General features: G+C 39.5%; 1 protein-coding gene across 2 annotated transcripts in view; it reads left to right on the top strand.

Moving 5' to 3' along the window:
* Positions 1-488: 488 nt before the first annotated feature.
* LOC111504927 (uncharacterized) overlaps positions 489-21,404 on the top strand; it is a 29,754-nt gene continuing 8,838 nt past the window's right edge. For both annotated transcript variants that reach the window (XM_023159647.2, XM_023159646.2), the window contains exons 1-9: positions 489-2,502; positions 3,375-3,704; positions 6,486-6,794; positions 7,258-7,635; positions 7,718-9,975; positions 10,605-10,845; positions 11,422-11,898; positions 14,713-14,808; positions 20,329-20,661. In XM_023159647.2, the coding sequence (XP_023015415.2) occupies positions 582-2,502; positions 3,375-3,704; positions 6,486-6,794; positions 7,258-7,635; positions 7,718-9,975; positions 10,605-10,845; positions 11,422-11,898; positions 14,713-14,808; positions 20,329-20,661 (6,343 nt within the window). In that variant the 5' untranslated portion in view covers positions 489-581. The remainder of the gene's footprint in view (positions 2,503-3,374; positions 3,705-6,485; positions 6,795-7,257; positions 7,636-7,717; positions 9,976-10,604; positions 10,846-11,421; positions 11,899-14,712; positions 14,809-20,328; positions 20,662-21,404) is intronic.

Raw genomic sequence — 21,404 nt, 5'->3', positions numbered from 1 at the left:
TCGAACTAGATTGGATATTATTACGATATAACTCAAAACTAGCTACAACGGATTAGCATTGAAAGCCTAATATACAGAGTATTGCTCAATATTTTAGCCTTCATAAAATGTGAAAAAATACAAAACACAAAGTTCGTTATCAAGGGGGACACTTACGGTGTTGATAAAATCAAAAAAATTCTACACATCTATCACGACAGAAGAAGTGAATATTACGAAATGATGACAGCTATTTATTAATCAGGAGCCAATATTTCACAAATATTGTAGCCCAATGATGAATTTACGTTTTACCTTGATGGATGTATCAACAAAACTTCAAATAAGACATTCTGATAGCCAAAAGAAACTAAATACAATTTTTGATGAATCAATCATACAAGAGTTTTTCTATGTGGAGCAGACATTTTGGTGTGCCTTTTATGAACCCGAATGAAATTTATCATTCATCCCCCTGTATGAGGGGTTATGAAAATTAAGACGCCACCTGTCGCACTGACATTTCCCAAAATGTCACTAAATTCCTCAGTGAACGGCTCCAAATTTACCGTTAATTTTCGAAAATATATCGAAATTCCCAAATGGAACCTGAAGACCCGTGTTCTTGCACGACCCAGGACCAAACTGTTTACTGGGAAGCGCTGAAAAACCAATTCGAAGACCAAAGCCTCCTGCTAAAAGCCAAGGAGTTAGAGCTACGCGAAAAAATCGCCCAAGTAGAGTCACTCATAGCTGGACAAAGCACAACGTCGTGCTCGTATGAAGAAATCGAAGAAGTCCCCAAAATTTTTCCCAAGAGGCCTGCAAGTCCCGTAAAAGACGTCACCGTCGGAAACGGCAGTAACTTCCCAGCTACCAATAGTCCAGGCGGGTTCTTCCACAAGGTGATGGAAAACGCCAAGTCCATCCTGACAATGAAATGTAGCGCTATCCACCCTTCCAACACTACGAGTGAGGAACCTACCAGAGAAACCGATTCGTCCTCTCGTTGCAACACCGAAAGCAGATCGACCTCCAGCAAAATTGTGTCTTTTGAGACCGTTCCAGAAACGTTGGGGTCTTCCAGTGAGTGCTGCATCTGCGACAAAGACAGCACTACGAAAAATGACACCACTGCCGATAGTTACTCACAAGAGATGAACAACAGCTTTTGCTGCAGCGACAGTTGCTCTTTTGATGCGGGTCACGCCAAAGAAAGTAACATTTGTTCCTGTTGTTTGTCTAGCAACACCCGGACCAGCAGCAAACAGGCCAGCAGGGTTGTTTTCTCCCACACTACCAGCACCTACAACGTACCTAAACAGCCAGCCTCTTGCAACACGAGCCGAATCAAAACTGCCCCCAAAGAGGACAAAATAATTGAAGCAATGATGGATACTTCTAACAGAGATATCAAGGCGATCGCCAGTCCCTGTCAAATTTGCTGCGATGTTAAGTCTCAAGTGCATCAACAGATCGAAGCAATGCTCCCCTTCGATACCAGACCTCCAAGAAAAACTAGCGCTTGCCAAGTGTGCATAGAGCTGAAAAAACCAAAGCTTACCGATAAGCAAAGTGCAGCTCAAGCTTCGATTTCTACAAAATCTACCAAGGTAAGTAAGAGTTCTTGTTGTATATGTTTGGAAAAGGGCAGCCAGCTAGGATACAATCCTTCTGACAAGCAAGTAGAGGCCCAAGCAATTACTTCCAGTAGGGCTGTCAGTGGACAATCTCTTCATCCTGCCGATAAGCAAATCGAAGCTGTGGTCACCTCTTCCAGCAAAGCCACCAGAATCACGGGGAGTACCTGCCGAGTGTGTTTAGACAAGAAAAATGAAGTCGAAGCGAAGGAGAGAGAAAAACCGTTACACGCTAATTTGGATAATTGCTGGGTTAACCCTTTGTCAAGCAAGAAGCCCAAAGCTAGAGATACTACTCCTTCACAAGATGCTGCTCCTTTGACGATGGGAAGCCAAAATGCTGGTGATGTTGTGCCTTGTAACCTCAACACTTGCCCAGAGAAGACCTCAAGTATTTCGACTAGGTCTTGCACTCCCAACACTTGCCCAGAATTCGCAGTCGGCGATGTGGAAGTTGCCCCTTGTAGAGAAGACACTTGTCCTGATTTTCGTAACGAATCGTCCAGGCGAATACCTTGCTTGGACACTTGTCCCGATTTCAGCAGTGGGAGTTCCAGAGAACTTCCTTGTAGAGAAGACACTTGTCCCGATTTTGTTGGTAGTAGTTTCAATCAGCTTCCATGTAGGGAGGATACCTGCCCAGATTTCGTTGGAGCTAAGAGAGGCCCCTGCAGAGATGACACTTGTCCTGTTGTTCTATCAATGTCCAGTCCTCTAACCCAGACTGAAAGTTATGGAAAGAGGACGGAGAAAAGGAAGAGTATGTGCAACATAGGCACGTGTCCATCTGCGAAAAGGGTTAGATCCAGATCGAACATAAGAGACATGGACAACCAGTGTGCTTTTATCGGATCTCCAGTCATCAACAGCTCGATTTTCAAAGGTGAGTTGGCAAAGTTTTAGTTCTTGTATGACTTAGGATCTACTTGTTTATGTCAAAGCTATTTCCGGGTTTGCTCGTCGTGGTCTGTAGATTTTCATGTGCGGCGTTTCGTCTACGACTGCGGTAAACATTATCAGATGAGATGAGACAACAGACAAAGTGTTTTGGTTTTCCTAGCTTTTACACATCTATCTCCATGTGCCTTAGCAAGTATTGTGTAGTTTCTTAGAAAAAACTTATGCCTGAGTTTTCGTAACATCACATTTTACCTCTGACCTATTCCAGATTTTCAGGAAAAAATAGAACTTCTCGTGTATTTCCATTATCTTGTTTTGGATACGGGTGATATATGTATGAAGGATATTTTAGGTTAGGTAAGTGGGTGACAGTATATGCAGGTTATCATTGATCTTTGCTTCCGGAAACTATATTGATGGACACTCAAGATGTTGAAGCGCTCCAAATAATCAACAATGCGTCGATTAACAACTGTAGGTAGTAAAGCATTTGGTCTATAATTATTTGGAACATTTTTCTTGCCTTTTTTGGTATGAGCAGAACCCGAGGAATTCTGAGTACGAGAATAGGTACTCCATCAGGTCCAGAAGCTTTGTTAATATTGAGCTGCTTCAGTATACATCTAATAAGCCATCGAGAAGCAAAATCATTATTAATGGTTGCAAATTCTTCAGCAGATCGATTTGCTTATTCCATTGCTGTTACTGTTCCGGCAGAGGTAGAATTGTTCATTCGGCAGCAACTTGTTGGACAATGATTTGTGCTTAAAAGGTGTGATAGGTGACATTTTGAACTTTGAAGTGTAGATATTGATAAAAATGCCATGGGATGTTTCTTTATTCCGTCTTTTCTAGGTGTTGGCGACACCAAAAGCACCACGATAGACTGCTGTTGCTGCACAGCTAAGAAAAAAACCCCACCAGACACGACCACAACGGAGAAGTGCATCAAATGCCACATGCAAGAGTTGCTGGAACGCGAGAAAAACTACGACAGTGTTTTCAAGACCTTCCAGAACATGGCGAGCCAACCGACATATTGCTGTGCAGCAGCGGCTGAGAAGAATCATCCACAGGGCGATGTCAAAAGAATAACTGACGAACTGAGGCTGGAAAATCAAATTTTGAAAAGCGAACTGATGGAGCTGAAGTACGAAATGAAACAGTGTTTGGAGAAAGTTGAAGGTAAACATGTAGTGAGATTATATTCCTTCCACGTGACTTCATTATTTGGGAATTCAGGTTATATTATTTATATTCTTGTATCATGGTGTTGTTTCACACTGAGGCTGGAATGCCTGAGTTGAGTAGCTGTAGGTGTTTATAAATGTGCTTCCAGAAGGATTCCACCTGATCAGCGGGTGGCAGATTATCCACAACACGCAGATGCTGTTGAAATAAGCGAGATGGTTTCTCGCGTGTTTTCGCGATGCTTCTCGTTCTCACCAATGACTAGCCATAGACCTAGCATTGGAGGAAGAAATGAGTTCTTCCTCCCAAGTGCATCTGGGCTCCGGTACGGTTTTGCACCATTTGTTGTGCATTGGTGGTGGTGGAAAAGCCTGAAATAATGGATGGCCATCCTTGCTTTATCATTACACAACACAACAAAAAAATATTTTTTGAATGTTTCCTACACTAAATAAGTCAATTTCTACTAATTTTGGGGTGATAAAAACGAAAATAACAATGAAAAATTTTTATTAGCTCTGGTTTTTGAGATACACAGTACTTAATCTTGAAGAGTAGTTATACTATACGTGAAAAGTGAAAGTACATAAAACAATATTGTTATGTTTCTTTTAGAATATTTTAAGTACAAAATTAATAAAAAAAAACACTATTCTTAGTGTTTTGACAAATAAAAGAAGTTTGTACCACCAAATTTCAATTAAGTCCATCCGATTCATTGTAAGATCGCTGTCGTTTAGCTTGTCTTTTATAAAACACTTCTGGAGCATCCCTACACACAGACCAGCAGTAGTCTGCAAGCATTGCTTCATTCCAACGGCCCTGATATCTCTGTTCCATTAAGGCAATGTCTTGATGGAATCTTTCTCCATGTTCGTCACTCACAGCTCCACAGTTTTGTGGGAAGAAATTAAGATGAGAGTGAAGAAAATGAATTTTTAAGGACATGTTGCATCCAAGTTGGTGGTAAGCTTGAAGAAGCTCTTTAACCAATGCTGTGAAGTTATCATCTCTTTTGTTACCTAAAAACCCATGTACAACCCCCTTAAAGGCTTCCCAGGCTCTTTTTTCATTTCCTGTTAAAATCATGTCAAAAGCAGGATCATTTACGATTTCACGGATTTGAGGCCCAATAAAGATGCCTTCCTTGACTTTAGCATCACTCAACCTGGGAAACTTTGCTCTCAAGTACTTAAAAGCTTGTCCTTCCTGGTCCATGGCCTTCACAAAGTTTTTCATTAGTCCCAACTTAATATGTAATGGGGGAAGGAGAACATCCTTAGGATCTACAAGAGGCTCGTAAACTACATTTTTCTCATTAGGGTTTAGGTCTCGTGTAGGCCAGTTCATTTTTTTATAGTGAGATTTTCTATCCCGACTGTCCCACAGACACAAAAAACAACAGTACTTGGTGAACCCTAATTGCATTCCTAGGAGTATAGCAATGACTTTCAGATCACCACAGATGTGCCACTTGTGTTGTTCATATTTGATTGATTGGAGAAGTGTTTTCATATTTATATATGTTTCCTTCATGTGAACTGCATGACCTATAGGAATAGAGGGTAGCTGATTTCCATTATGCAGAAGTACAGCTTTTAAGCTTAGTTTTGAAGAGTCTATAAACAGTCTCCATTCAGATGGAGTGTGATCCAAATTCAAGCAGTCCATCAAACCATTAACATCAGAACAAACTACGAGGTTTTCTTTTTTCTCAAAAAAAGGAAGCAAATCTATTTGACGCTGTCTGTACTGAGATATTTTCACATCATGTTTTAGAAGATTCCACTGTTGTAGTCTTGACCCTAACAGCTCAGCCTTTTCCTTAGACAAGCGAAGATCTCTTATAAGGTCACTCAACTCTGCTTGACTAATTCTGTGCGGATCACTAGACCTATCGCTTACCTCAAAATCAGGGTCATAGGATGTAGAAGGATGGGTTGCTCCTTCTAAACAGTCTTCATCACCTTCCTCTAAAATTTCATAGTTTTGGGGTGGAGAAGGGACTGGCAAATTGTCTGAGTGTGGTACAGGCCGAAAAGCAGATGGGAGATTAGGGTATTTAACCGTTCCTCTTTTCTTCATAGATAAACCTTGCTTAATGGGAGGAGTTAAGCAGAAATAACAGTCGTCTGTATGATTGGTAGGCTCACGCCAAACCATAGGTACTGCAAAAGCCATTGCCCGGTTTTTATTTTTCAGCCACTCTCGCAATATGACGGAACAAGAATTACAACATATATGAGGAGCCCATGATTTATCTTGGTCCCCAACTTTCACACCAAAATAATGTTCATAGGCTGTCTTAACGATAGGTGTCATTTTACGTTTCTGAGCCTTAAATGTTATTTCACCACATATATAGCAAAAGTTATCGACAGAATTCACACACTTTCGAGGCATTTCAGATCAGCACTTGAATTAATTTAAAAATCAACTTCACACGATAATTTCAATAGCAACCACGTGCGTACAATTGACAAACTCACATAGGTTATGTTTACTACTTAAGAACAGCTGATGAGAGGGGTGTTATGTAAACAAACATGTGTACCAACTGTTGGTGATGAAATATTTCATTTGTTGAAAACTCAATATACATATATATAATGATACTATATCTTGAAAACAAGAGCTAATATATAATTTTTATGGTCACTTTCGGTTTTAACACGTGGAAATACATTAAAATCATCTAATTTCAACCCCGAAACAAAAACTTTGTTGTGTTGTGATTAATAACATTATCATTATTATTATCACACCATTCCACAGGTCCGATGAAACAAAAGTTGCAGACGGAGAGGTGCAAGTACGCTCAGCTTCAGCAAGAACTGAACAAAACCTCCGAGAACATGGCGGCCAGCCAGGACAGCTACATGAGGGAGATGAACGCGCTGAAGCTGCAGCTATGCGTCGCTTGTTCCAACATGACGGATCTGAACGCCATCAACAATCGTCTGAAGGAGGAGATGAAGTCGCTTGACTGCATGTGTTCGAAGCTGGAGGATGATCTCTTGAAGCAGAAGCTCAACGAAGCTGAGACGATAAGGATGCTGGCCAAAAGAAGTCCGGGATTCGGGGGTGAGTTTATATGGCGCGGAGAGGATTTTCTCTGTTCGTTCTTATATTTTTGTACTGGGGTTGAAGTGCAAGAGAATGAACACTGGCGCTAATCATTAATTAAAAGTCAAAAATAATGCAAACTCATGAATCGAACGCTTTGAATTTGGATTATTTTCAATTTCTAAATATATTATTTGCAAAATAACCTGGGAATATCAGAATATGATATTATCAAAGTGTCATCTATGTAGACAAATTATATTCAATTACGTGTCAAATTCAGAGTAACACAAGGTGGAAGTTAGATTTTCAGGCGAGTCTATTCATTGTTTTTTTTTCAAGATTCTGTTTAATAGATATTTAATACCCACTTACCTGAGGTATCATACTTGCTTTGAACGTAGACTTGAATATGTACTGTCAAATGATTGGAGATTAAGGGGAATACTGTTTTTGATTCCACATTCCCTTCTATTATCAGAGAGTTCAAAGACTTCAGCGACTTGCACCCCACGGCAATCTCCAAAACCCCAAGAAAATCAATCGGAAACTTTCAAGTGCGACTCGAATTTGCACGTCATCGCCAGGAAGCTGAGCAAGACCTTGAAGGAGATCGCTCCCTGCGAAGAGTGCTCCAAACTGCCAGAATTAACAGGAGCCGCCAAGCTCATCAAGGACTTGACCGACCTGGTGGAGAGCAGGAAGATCCACATGAGGTCGTTGGACTCGATTCCCAGCAAGAAGGACTGCTCGTGTCAATCTCCGCCGCAGACTGAGAATGAGTGGTGTCAGTGCAACAATTTTCGAGACGTCGGGGCTGGAGGATCTCCAGGAGAGGGGGGAGCTGCCAAAGAGAAAGGTGAGAGATACTCTCAGGACATACCTGGATATCGATGCATATATTTAGGTAACATTCATTTTCACTGTTTTATTTTTTCCAGGCGACGACTCAAAACCCACAGAAACAATTTTTTCCGTACCTCCAACTTTTGCTGAAAAAAACGAAAGCAGTCATTTGAATATAAAACCCACTGCAACTAGCTCTGGTGGTTCTCCTGTTCTGGGAGAAGGTCAAGAATCTAGGTACTACACAGCACTTGACCAACCATGTCCTTTCGTATGCGATGAAAAAGGACCTTGCGCTTCTATAAACCGTCCTTGTGCTATATATAAAGCTGGAATGCTCCCAGATGAAGCATCTAAAGTACCTGGGACAAAGACGAAAGCAACAGGTACTATGCCTTGTCCAAATATTTGTGGAGACTCCGCACCATGCATTGTGATCGGGAAACCTTGCGCAACTCCCAAAGATGAAGTTGCCAAATATACAGGAGACGATACTTACCCGATTGAAAATACCGCTCCTTGTGCGACCATTGGAGTACCTTGCGCTCGTCCGAAAGGAAAAATTGAATCTGTTCTACCAGCCGGAAAAGTAACTAAAGACACCGGGAGCGAACCATGTCCTCTGATTTGTGAAGATACCGCCCCATGCGTAACTATTGGAAAACCTTGCGTTCTCTCCAAAATAAAAATGGAGGCGGAACAACCACCTGTAAAAATGACCAAAGACACAGCGAGCGAACCCTGTCCTCAGATTTGCGAAGACAACGCTCCTTGTGCAGATATCGGCAAACCATGTGAACCTTTCAAAGAAAACATTCATTTGGAACAACCACCCGTGAAAATAACAAAAGATACAGCAAGCGAACCATGTCCTCAGATCTGCGAAGATAACGCCCCCTGTGTTGATATCGGAAAACCATGTGGACCTTCCAAAGAAAAAGTCCATCTGGAACAACCACCCGTAAAAGTAACCAAAGATACAGCAAGCGAACCATGTCCTCAGATCTGCGAAGATAACGCCCCCTGTGTAGATATCGGAAAACCATGTGGATCTTCCAAAGAAAAAGTCCATCTGGAACAACCACCCGTGAAAGTAACCAAAGATACAGCAAGCGAACCCTGTCCTCAGATTTGCAAAGACACCCCTCTTGCAGATATTGGTAAACCATATGGACCTTCCAAAGAAAAAACCCATCCAGAACAACCACCCGTAAAATTAACCACAGACACGGGAAGCGAACCTTGTCCTCTGCTTTGTGAAGATCCGGCTCCATGTACGGTTATCGGAAAACCTTGCGCGATATCAGATACTCCTGACGACACAATAATGGAAAAGAAGGAAGAAGAACCCTCACCTTTTGATGTGACAGCTGTTGCAGAACCTGATGGCGATACAACCCTGGAACCAAAGCAATTCATAGCTTCGGAGGAACCCTCCGCTGACCAAAAAAGCGCAGAAGAGACGGTGTCTTGTGGTATGGTTTGTGGTGACACCGCTCCTTGTTTTTCCTTTGGTAAGCCTTGTCAAACACCTGTCAAAGCTGTAGAGGGAAAAGTTTTGGAAGATGAAAAGATTACTTCTCCAGCGGAGCTCTTGGAAGGAACCAAAAAAGAATCTACGGCCTCACCAGAAGAAGCCGCGAAATACATAACTGGGATTTTGATGAATACGATTTCCCCGGGGAGTTTGAAAGATGAACTAGTTGCTGCTGCAGGTTCCGAAGACCTTGCGAAAGCAAGAGAAAAAGAAGTTGTGCCGTCAGAAGCTGCGAAAGACTCTGAAGAGCCGACAGTGGATAAACCCCAAGCTGAAGAAGCAGAGGCGTCCGATATTGTTCAGGAGGACTTGGCTAAAAGTGGAAAAACTGTTGAAGAAAATCTTTCAGAGGCCTCAAAACATGACACTGAAAACACAAAAGAAACTGTTACTTCAGAAGAACCAGTAGAAGAAGTATCAGAGACACCAATCCAAGGAGGAGACAAACCAACCGAGCAGAAAGACAACCAAATCTTACCTGTTTCTGACAAGGGCAGCAGTGCTGATCCAGAAGAAGAGGTAGTATTACAAGCAGTCGTCTTGGATGTCTTGGAAACTCCCACAAAAGATGAAACCATCACGTCAGAAGACAAAGAGGAAAAACCAGACCTGAAACCGGAGAATATTTTTGAAGAAACATTCGTCGGAGATTTTCCGTTCGAAGTGGAAACCGGAGCCATTTGTTTGGACGAACCTCCGTCAGGTCTTCATGTCACAACGACAGTGACCACTTCCGGTAATTTGGAAGTCATCACCGAAGGTCCGGCTGGTCTTATTGAAACTGCATTGACTTACCAGGAAGACGGAACTATAGAGGTAAGTGTAGTCACACAAGTGACAAGTGCCATTTCACATAAGTTTAGTTCGCCCTCGACGAAAATTATCATTGACGGAAGGTTGAATTTTGTAGGTGTATAAACATCTTGTTCTTTGTTCGTACAATTGTTATAGTGGTGCTTCTCCGACCCCACCGCAGAAAAGGTGGATTAGGTCCATGACAGCTTAGTTTAAAGGCTTTAAGCCGTAAAAAGGGGGGGCTTAACTTCAAGCGAGCTTAAGGATGATTTTCGTTACGGTGAATATAAAATTTACGAATTAGGCGAGACAGAAAGCTGGATTAGGTTCATAAAAGCTTAGTTCAAAGGCTTTGAGCCGCAAAAATGGAGGCTTAGTTTAAAGGCTCTTAACCGCAAAAGAGAGGGATTAACTTCCAGCGGGCTTAAAGCTGATTTTCGTTACCATGCAATGAAATTTACGAATTAAGCTAGTCTAAGCTGTGCTTAATACTGTACGGAGAATACGGCCATTAGTGATATGAAAGATTGTAAAAAAAGAATAGTCAGGCATCAGAGCTAAGGCTATTATCGCAGGACAGAACTTGGTTTTACCCCATAGACTTACGTAGTGTTCATGAACGATCGTTAATAAAATCAATTTGCTCCTAGGTGGTTACCCAAATAACAGAATTGTCAGGAGATACCGAAGGAACTGCCACTATGGATGAAATTGGGAAGACAGAAATCGGAACAACCGAAGACATACCAGTCGTTATAATCGAAGGCGAGAGAGTGAAGAAACGCTATGGGAAAGAACCAATAACACCTTCGCCGGAAGCCGTAGCTGAATTCAGCGAGGCCAAACAAAAAATGATCAAGCTGATGAAGGAGAAAGATTCGATATTGACAGGTAAATCCACTATTACAGTATACTCAATGGATTTTTACACATGCCTCGTCAATATGAGCATCCGAAACGAGTCGAGAAATTAACGAAAACGAAAAAAGACGTGGCTACTGACCCGAACAACGGAAATGTAATTTGCAAGTTTCGGGTAGGAAGCTAATACTTTGTCTTCACCTCAAAGGGGTGCATGGGAGTACTTGCAACCTCCACGTGGAATTGCAACTCTTTTCACAACTGTAACAAAGTATGAGACTTATAATTTTTCGTAAAATATAAAATACTGACAACGCATGTTAAGCGTTGTAGACGGGAATCTTTTACTAGCTTTCAGTATCGATCTTTTGGTCAAATAAAGCAAAGCCACTTGAAAAATCAACAATATTACTCAAAGGGTCGAAAAGATCGTTTCCACCGTGAACCCCATTGAAAATAACTGTTAAAAGATGCTTTCACTTTGCTATGCTATATAAAAATATGTGTTTTATCGTGATAGGTATTGATGCCGCATGTGTAATGATCCGTTGTTCCAAGAGTACCAAAATATCTGAGTGGTAAACTAGTAATGTACATATCTTCAAGGTGACTCTGAACTTACCGGCTTAGAATCGGTCAGCGACTACACTAAAGACACGACGGCGTTGAGCTCCAGCTGCACATGCAAACCACAGAACAATGTTTCTAGCACCCAACAGATCTCTCAGGTTCCCACTTTCACGAAATCCAGCGCTGCCGAGGTGCTCAACCAAACGTCAACGACTACCGACGATCAGCCCCGAATCGAATCCGAAGTCGTCTCTCGAACGACAACGGGGAGCATCCCCATCAGTTCCCACGTATTCGTTCCAGAAAACGGCGTGGCGAAACCCGCGGAAAAGACCGAGATGACCGTCAAAACCAGCCCGATCGACACCAAAGACGTTGGCACGGATTTGAGGAAAACGGAAACGACTCGACAGCAAACCAGCATAATTGAAACGGTGGTACGGTCTACCGAGGCAGAGCCGAGAGTCTCCGAGGTCGCCACTCAAGACAAGAGCGATTCTAGACACGGAGAAGGTATACTTCGAGGGTCTATTTTAGGGCCGATCACGTTTTATTCAAGAAACTTGAAAGTTTCTGTGGTTTTGGCTGTTATTTCATATATTTGTGCTAAACGATGTCGTATGTGCCGTGTCCTTTGTCAGATCCCTTCGATTATTCTTATATCGCAGTTGTAAATGATATTTAAACATAAAAACCTTCAGACCAAAGCCGAAAAAATATAATGTCTTTGACACTAATAAACACATTAGTTTCAACACTGATATTTTATATCGCGAAACAATCACAGGTCAATAAGGTCGTTAACTTATTTAGAATTACTAAAAATTTGGGAAATTATTCAAGAATAATTCAGATTATCTTCGACTTAATTTATAATAATAAAAATATCGCCTTCTGGAGAGACGTATACCAACCAGCAGCAGTGAAGAACTCTCTCTGCGGGAAGTATCAGCACGAACTCCGACAGATCTGGTCATCGGAACTGTCGGAAAAGAAAAAAGTTGCTGCTACGAATATATTTGCCATTTCAATCTTACTCTACTCGTTAGAAGCAGTAAAGTGGACACTCGGGACGAGCTGTATCAACTCGACGTGAAGATCCGAAAAATGATGCATCTCCATAGGAGTTAGCATCCCAAGTCGTCCCTTCCACTGTTGGAATTCCCCCCGACAACAGGAAGGCCGTGGACTTTTGAGTTGGGACTGTCTACATGATTGAATGGTACTGGATGGAGCCCGTAAATTCATCGGGAGTTGGGATCCCCTTCTCTGCATTGTCCGCGACCATTAGAGAGCGGAAGTTAGAGCATTTCTCTTTAGGGCAGCTGCCCGAACGGCTGATGAACTAAAACTCTGTTTTACTTTCGACAGTGAACGAGGTGATTATCACCTAGTTGAAATCCGTTCAGCAAAAGGCCCACATGAATTCCGCAGGAATCACTTCACTAATGCATGGGGTCTTCTTTAACAACATTGAAGATATCGGCTCATCAAAGCACTTGACCTTCACTTTCCTCAGGTCAAGTGGGCTGAAGTCGAAACCGCAGTCGCATGATGGGTATAAAGGTTCCTAACACCTGCCTGGCATATGCGGTCTCAGCCTATTTACATCGACATAACGCGGCCCTACGAGTGTTTTATTAATTATCATCTACGGTATTGACGAGACAGAGGTGTTGGCTTACGCTCCCTCACGTTCATACAAGCTGATAAGCTTGTAGTAGTTCTTTTGCCGTACGAAGCCAGAAATCATGATCGAACAAATGCAGAAGGCGTCTGCTTGGGGCACATGAATTTCCGAACCATTCCCCATGGTGTGACGCTCCCTCCCGACCAGCGTGACCACATTTTATTCGAGAAATCTACCTACAGTGTCATTGAAAACCTACTGAAATCTCCTGCAATATATTTGAAGAGCATCAACATAATGAAAATTTGAGTTTTCGACCACTAGGTGGCGATTGTAAAGACATTTCAATAGCATGAAGCATGACTGAATCACAGCATAGGACTGAATATAGAAGGCCTTGGCCTTCTTACGGGTATGGCCAATGGACGTGGTCTAATACTTGAAATAACAAGTTTCTTCTGTGTTGTTGGTTATTTTGAATACTTGAACTGTTTCAAGTATTAGATTTCAAGATTCAAAAACATAAATGTTTCCATGTTTAAAATGAAACTTTGAATTCTTTGAATGTTTCAAAAACGAAAAACTAAAATGAGGTTATGTATTATTATTATCTTCTTCTTCTTATTCGGAGGTCGGAGATATTCAGAAAACAGTATGAGCATTCGGGAAATGGATGTTTTATGATCTGTATCCAATTTGTGTTTTGTGTATCTAAGCGAGCAAAACCTAGAAATAATGAATTCATGTAATTTGCTGTAGATGTCGCCACTCACATTTTCCATTTGTGTTGAAAATTTACCGAAAAAGTAGAAATCTTCCGCATGTGGTCACCCTGCTCCCGACTTTGTCAGAGCTTCAGCTTCCCTTTTGCTTTACCTTCACCTTTACAAATCAAAATAAGACAAATATAATGATGAAAAGTTAATATCTTGCAGATTCTTGTGATCAATGTTCACACCGAATATTATCGTCTCAATTTTCTTTTTGAAAGATAAACATGGTTGTGATTTTACATATTTATGATAGAAGCAGCCTGAAATGTGAATGATTTTTCATTAAACGAAGCCGTGGAATGTTTAAGTATGGTAAGGGTGGTGACAGTTCTGAGGTTTTTGGTGTGAACTTGACGGCGTGGAGTGAGCTTTTTTGCCAGATTTTCTGGTATTTTATTGAAAAATATAATTGATGTCTATTTTGCATTTTCAGCCATCCGATGTTATTGATGTGGGGTGTCCCACACATTTGATACTCATGCCCTGATATTTGTATCACATATATACCTACTGAGTACATGCTTTTGGATCTTCTGCATCCTCGAGCGGGCTAAATATTCAACACAATTGCCATAAACAATGTCACTATTATTAAATATCTATAACATCAAACCCAGGCATTTTATCGTATCAATATTTATTACAATTAGATCATTAACTTGCAAAACTCTGACGATTTTCACTACTTCCAAAAATTTTCAGAGGGCTCATTTACAGTTTCTATAATTTCTTCTGAAATTCTTAAACGAGGTCGATCAAGGATGAGATTATTTCTTGATCTTTTAGATATATACAAATAAGATAGGTCACATATACACACATACGTTATTACCCAGGAATGAATATTATACCGCTCCACCGTTTATGTTATATCTTTGTTATATGTTACATCTTTTCTAAATAAATGTTTGAAATGTGTTACAGATGTGTCCAGCGGAAAGGAACTGCACGTTGAAAAAAAATCGGTTGTTTTTTCAGAACAGCAGCCAGGAAGAGGAGAACCTGTTTCGCAACAGGATGGTACGTTATGCATTCAAGCAGGTCATCAGACTGAATTCTTCATTTTTTAATCTACCTAATGTTTCTATCGAAATGAATTCTCCGTACGAAGTGATATTACTTGAATTGTACTTCTTGAACTGCTCCTGAATTTAATCCCGAGTTATATTTAACGCATTAACAACGCATGTTCATTTAAATTGAATTAGCTTTTTTTACCTCTTTGGAATACAGCAGACAAGGATCATCAATTTCTTTGCGGTTCATTTCAGTTGATAAATCTACCTTGAAAGCTCTGGCGAGATTGGTTAATAGTTGGGTAAGTATTTATTGTTTACATGAATAGAATATACAACTCAGCAAACAATGAAGTACAATCAGGAAGTACAGTTGGGAAAACAATTTTGTCTCAAAGAAATTCGGCAAGTGTTGATAACTGCTCATATACCAGTAGGGAACGGGAACCCAAATTATTCCTTATGAACAGGTGGAAAATTATTTTTTTAAGGAAAAAACACAGCACTACCAGAAGTTCTTGAACAGTGAAGTTCGAGGTGTTCTGAGTTGAACCTCAAAACGATGAGCAGCCACCGTCCGTCGCGTATATCTGATTTGTACCGCTCTCGGTGGAATAAACTGAAAGTTGATGAGTGATGTATAATTGTCAATAATATATGAGTACATTCTCATTATAGATAAATGAATAAGGAGAAAATGGAGGAACTTACAACCGATAATTGATAGATACTTTAATGCGTAGTTGTACTAATAATGATTGTGAAACGTAGCAGGTAGGTAATCTACAAAACATTGCGTGCGATATACAATTCATATGATATTTAACTCATTATTACTATTACTTCTTACCTTCTCAAGAGGAATTCTCATTTCATCTGCCGTTGCTTCTACTTGCATAAATCTCAATACGTTGTTTATAATTTATCTGCTTCATCCACTGATAACTGTAGAATATACCTACCCATACAAATAAACCAGCTCAAGATGACAGTCATCGCGACATACCGCTACCGTAGCGGAATTCCTCTACGGTAGCGGTATTTACTCGACGGTAGCGGCTTAGCGGATTTGAACATAAAGTAGTGGAATTTTCTGCAAATAATCAATAATGAAAAAATGTGGAAGAAGAAGAGGCAGTGGACAGCACTCGAAACTGACAGCTGACAATTGAATAATTGAATGCACAGTCAATACGTTAGAGTCTTAGTAGCTGAGGCCATTATATGATGAAAGAGAAGAAGAATATTTTTGAATATTTTCAGTATTATCATAAACCATTTAATCTGCAATAACTTGGAACTAAAACTATCGACTGTCTCGAGAATTATGAATTATAAGGAACAAATTAAAGTGGAAATGGAAGATACTTTGATCAATAAACTGATGTATTATGGTGTAACTGGAAAAGCTTTAACTGATTAAATAGTTATCTTGAGCAAAGAAGTCAAAGGACTAAAATTTGTGATGTAATATCAGATCAAATTACAAATGACATAGGTGTACCACAAGGTAGTGTTTTTGGACTACTGCTATTCATTATTTATATAAATTATATCAACTATGTACCTGGTTCACACCATATTAATTTATTTGCTGATGATAACCTTGTATATACGGAAAACTGTGATTTAAAAGAAGCTGTACAAAATATCAATATATCTTAAACACTGAATTATATATACAAGTGAATAAACTCAAATTGAATATTAATAAATCTAAGGCAATGATTGTTACAACAAATTCGAATCAAAGAAAGATTGATACTAACGACGTTAATATCAGGATATTCAATAATCAACTCACAATTGTAAATGAAATTAAGTACCTAGGATTCATAATAGACCATCAATTAAATTTGAATAAGCATGCCGAATATACCATTAGAAAGATATGTAAGAAAATGTATTTTTTCTCTAGAATTTCAAAATCTTCATCAACCTTTGCTAGACTAACATGTTACAACTACATAATAAGGCCACACTTTGACTACTGTGCCACACTGATGTATCTATTCAACCAAAATCAAATGGGACAGTTGCAGAAACAAAATCGAGGTATGAGAATCGTCTTGAGATGCAACCAGTATACCACTATTGAATCCATGTTAAATACTCTACAGTGGCAGCCGGTACATAAAAGACTGTATTATTTGAGCATGATTTTTATTTTCAAAATTACGAGTGGGATACAACTAGTCTATCTTAGCAGATATATAGTTCGAAATAATGACATTCATTCATATAACACAAGAACATGTAATACATTTTATAGATCCCGAACAAACTATAAGAGTGGAATGAATTCATTGTTCTTTAAAGGTCTAGATAGTTTCAATAAGTTACCTACCTGATGAAATAAAACATGTAAATTCCTTAAAAGTCTTCAAAAAGTTATTATTAGAATATATCAAATTGTAATACATGACGCACTGTAAAATTATATACGTATATAAATTATTCATATATGCATAACTATATACTGTATATTAGGATTCCTAAAATAAAGTCTACTACTACTACTAAAAAAAATAATCTATGCAAAGTAGTGCGTGTAGAATCATGTTCCATGGGTTTTGAGTTCTGTTGTTATTCATGTTCATGTAGTGACCCTACTTGTTTACAATTTTAGTTTTTCATCTGACAGTTCTAATGTTCTGTGATGTTGATTATGACAAAAAAATAAACACATCGTCTATCGGTATAGAAAGTGATTATTGCAGTCAACTCAATCATATCACAGTGCGTTTTAAACTTGGCAAGTCCGGACGTCATTTACGTCTTTTAGTACCTTTTCAGTAGCAGGGAATTTTTGGAAAAATATTTATGCAGTAATATTCTGATTTTGTTTGGTTTTTAGCGCCGAAAATATAGGTTCTTCCAAAAGGGACTTCCGAACTATGACAATTGATAAAGGCCATCTTGTCAAATTTGTTGCCATTTTGGTATTGAGGCTGTTTTGCCAAATTACCATGAACCGATATAGCATTCAGCAATATGTGCAAATAATAAAATTGTGTTATCAAAATGGGTGGTCTGTTCGGGCAACATACCGCGCGCTTCGTCCATTTTACGGTCGCCATAACCGTCCTAACGAGAGGACTATTCGCAATGGAGTGGATGAATTTGAGCCCACTGATTCAGTAAATGATCGACCAACACCTGTACGTCAACGAAACGCAAGATCTGCCGAAAACATCGTCCTGTCTGTGAGTGTACAGGAGATTCCGAGGCAGTCGATTTTGTGTCGCTCACAAGAACTCGGCCTTCAGCAGACCACAACTTGACGAAGTTTACGTAGAAACTTGGGCCTGCACAAAATTCAACGGACCCAGGAACTGAAGGTGAACGACCATAGACAACCACGTGTGTTCGCTGAATGGGATCTGGAGCAAATGTCAACTGACCCTGATTTCCATCTCAAAATCATATTCAGCGATTCGGCCCACTTCTGGATGAATGGGTACGTGAACAAACAAAACTGTCAAATTTGGGACGATACCTATCCACATGGGATCCAAGAGCAACCAATGAATCCCGATGAAGTTGGTGTTTGGTGTGGATTTTGGGCTGTCGTCGTCATCGGTCCATACTTCTTTGAGGACGACGTTGGTCAGGCCATCGCTCTTAACGACGAGCAAGATAGGTCGATGATTACCAACTTCTTTTGGCACTGAATTGGATGATCTGGATCCCAACGACATGTGGTTTCAATGCCACATTGGATATTCTGCACGTGCGATTTGAAGATGTGGAGGTGATATGAACGGGCCACCGAGATCGTGCGATTTGAATCCGCTAGACTTTTTCTTGTGGGGTTTTCTGAAGTCGCAGGTGTATGCGAATAAGCCTCAAACCACAGCGGTCCTCAAAGCAAACATAACATATGCAATCGGTCACATTCAGCCTGAATTATGCGTCAGAATCATGGAAAATTGGACGTTTTGGATGAGCTCTACCCAGAGGAGCCGTGGCGGAGATTTGAAGAAGAACTTCATTTATTTAGTAGGACATGTCCTAATATAAAACTAAAAAAAAATAGCTATACAAACATGTTTCTAGACTAATAGTTATATAATAAAAAAAGACAGATATAAATTCGTGTGAACAAGATTGATTATGTTGTAATACATTCTGGTGATTTATAGTGACTGGATATGTGTACTGATCCTCGTTTTAAATACATAAATGATATTAGATTGGTTGATGTCTTGTGGTAGCTTATTAAACTCATTGAGTCCTTTATAGAATAGCGATTTCATTGAGTTTGCCATTTTCCAATTAGAGAGATGAAACATATTATTCCCTCTAGTGGTATAGTTATGTATTTGGGAGTTATTCGTAGTAAACGATATTATATTCCATACATAATGGCATCAACAGGTCTCACAAACGAATAAAAAATGTCGATGATATCACACGCACACCCTATATATGATAATTTTGTAGACACTGCTACCACACACTTCTGCCACAGCAAAAAGAATCGACCAGTAAATCAACTCCCACTACTTTCATTCTTAAATTCCCATAATTCTCGGTGACCTCGAAATGAAGTGCGGAGTCGATTTCGTTCTTTCACCATAGGCGTGCGCTTATATAAAAACGAAATTTAAGGATATTATAGAAGATTTTGTGGCAAGTTACTTATTCCGTACGGCGATTTCACTGGCTATTCAAGAGCCCACACATGTTTTGATATCGCCGTTCGGTCAGACCGAGCAAAAAGTCCGGCCGTTGACTATTTAAAAAAATGTTCACCGCAGTTTTGAATGTGAATTTTTATTTTGTTTAATTTTCTTTCTCTCTCGTCTTCAATATTTCTTTCTATAATGTTGATACATATAATATAATGTGTTGCAAATAAGTACTCATGTGAAATAACAAAAAACAAGATTTTGGGGATGACGTTGAATTAGAAGGGATGGCCAAATCTTTTAATGGTGTGTCGTCTGTCCCAGAGGTAACTAAAATTGAAAATTGCAAAACAGTCAAAGATATTGTTAAAAAAATAATCATTATAAACGACATTATCATATCTATATCAGTACTTGACTTTGATGACCAGATAAATATCGTTGGTACCGCATTCTGTCGTAGGAGTTTTTTCATATGGCTACTTATTATCACATCATTTTCAAATTGACTGCCACATAAACGATAACTGCTTTTGTACAGTGTTTCTAATTTGTTAAGCAAATCAGGTCTGCAGCCATATGTTTGCCCTAGAATAAAAATCATACAGATTGAACAACTTATTAGATACTTACTTACCTTTTGAGATCTTTCGAGAATCTATAAAATTTCTGAGTACTGTTTTTGCAATCATTGAAGCAGCAAACATTTACTGACTTCTTTCATAATATATTTTTTACATCTCTCACTTTCTAAGTGGGAGATGTAAAACACAAACGGACAGTTTTCTATACATCCGTGATCCGTGTGGATTCTACCAACAACTACTGAAATCCACTTGTTTACTCTCTATTTTTCGAAAAGCCACCCTCACTCACGGATATTTTTAAAGAGCCCGAGACAAAAACTCCCGACGACCGACCGAAATCCGTCAAGAAGGCCGCCCCCCGTCAAAAGCGTGACTGCGCCTGTCAATCATCTACTTCTGCAGAACAATCATGTCAGTGCTGCGACTGTAAAGACGTCGGAGTATCAACATCGAAAGACATCGAAACCAATACCGAAACCAAGATGACTGTTCAAAAATTACCAGTGAAGAAGGCAATGGAAGAGGGTGAACCCGCCAATCCGTCGACCGATATATTTGCTAGTGGTGAAGCCGCGCAGAGTTCTGGAGTGAGCGATGTCGCAGAGGCCAGTGCTTTGGATTCCGGAAAGACCCAAGGTGAGTTTTTTTAACTCTAGAACCACTACCGAGTAGGTACTTTGATCTATGTTGGCATGCTTTTACTGTGAAGTAGAAAAACATTTAGGAATAACAAAGTTTGTCTGATGAGTTGATGGTTTGAGTTTGATGGGTTGAGCGGTTAAAAGGAGCTTTCAAAATGTATTCAACAACAGTATACGTGAAAATTACAACAAAATATAAGTAAACTGAAATATGGGCGTTATATTATTCAGATAAATTGTTGAAATTTTGATACAATGTATCTGGTTTTGATACAGTGCTGTCCCGGGTTATAAGTTAAAATAAAACGTGTAAATTTTGGAAACATCATATGGTGAATTCGTAAGGATGACTATACCTATAAATTTGTAAACAATATTTATTTTTGTTACATTTTCAAGCAATATGAATGTAGATTTTCGATTCACTTTTTTTAAATTACAATTTGTATAAATGTTGCATACCCATTGTTAACGATAATGAATACAGAGGAATTGAAGAAATGGTGAAACTAATCTGATTCATGGGAAAGAAGGTTTCGGCTTTCTACTTCTCCATCTTTACACAATCAAATGAGGCAGTCTTCCGAAAAAAGGAAGAAAGCAACTGATTTAAAAATAAATTATTTACAACTCTAAGCTGAAATTCAGTCACGACTGTTATTATCTTATTATCAGCAGCTCAGAAATTATTTCTATTGCAGAACAAATGCCTTAGAATATTAATAAATGAAAGTCGGA

This window comes from Leptinotarsa decemlineata, unplaced genomic scaffold (assembly GCF_025532065.1).
Source record: "Leptinotarsa decemlineata unplaced genomic scaffold, Ldec_3_MD MMD2_tig00002082_RagTag_RagTag, whole genome shotgun sequence".
Taxonomy (NCBI): Eukaryota; Metazoa; Arthropoda; class Insecta; order Coleoptera; family Chrysomelidae; genus Leptinotarsa; species Leptinotarsa decemlineata.
The sequence above is the reverse complement of the archived record's forward strand: the minus strand, read 5'-3'. Positions and strand labels throughout refer to the sequence as shown.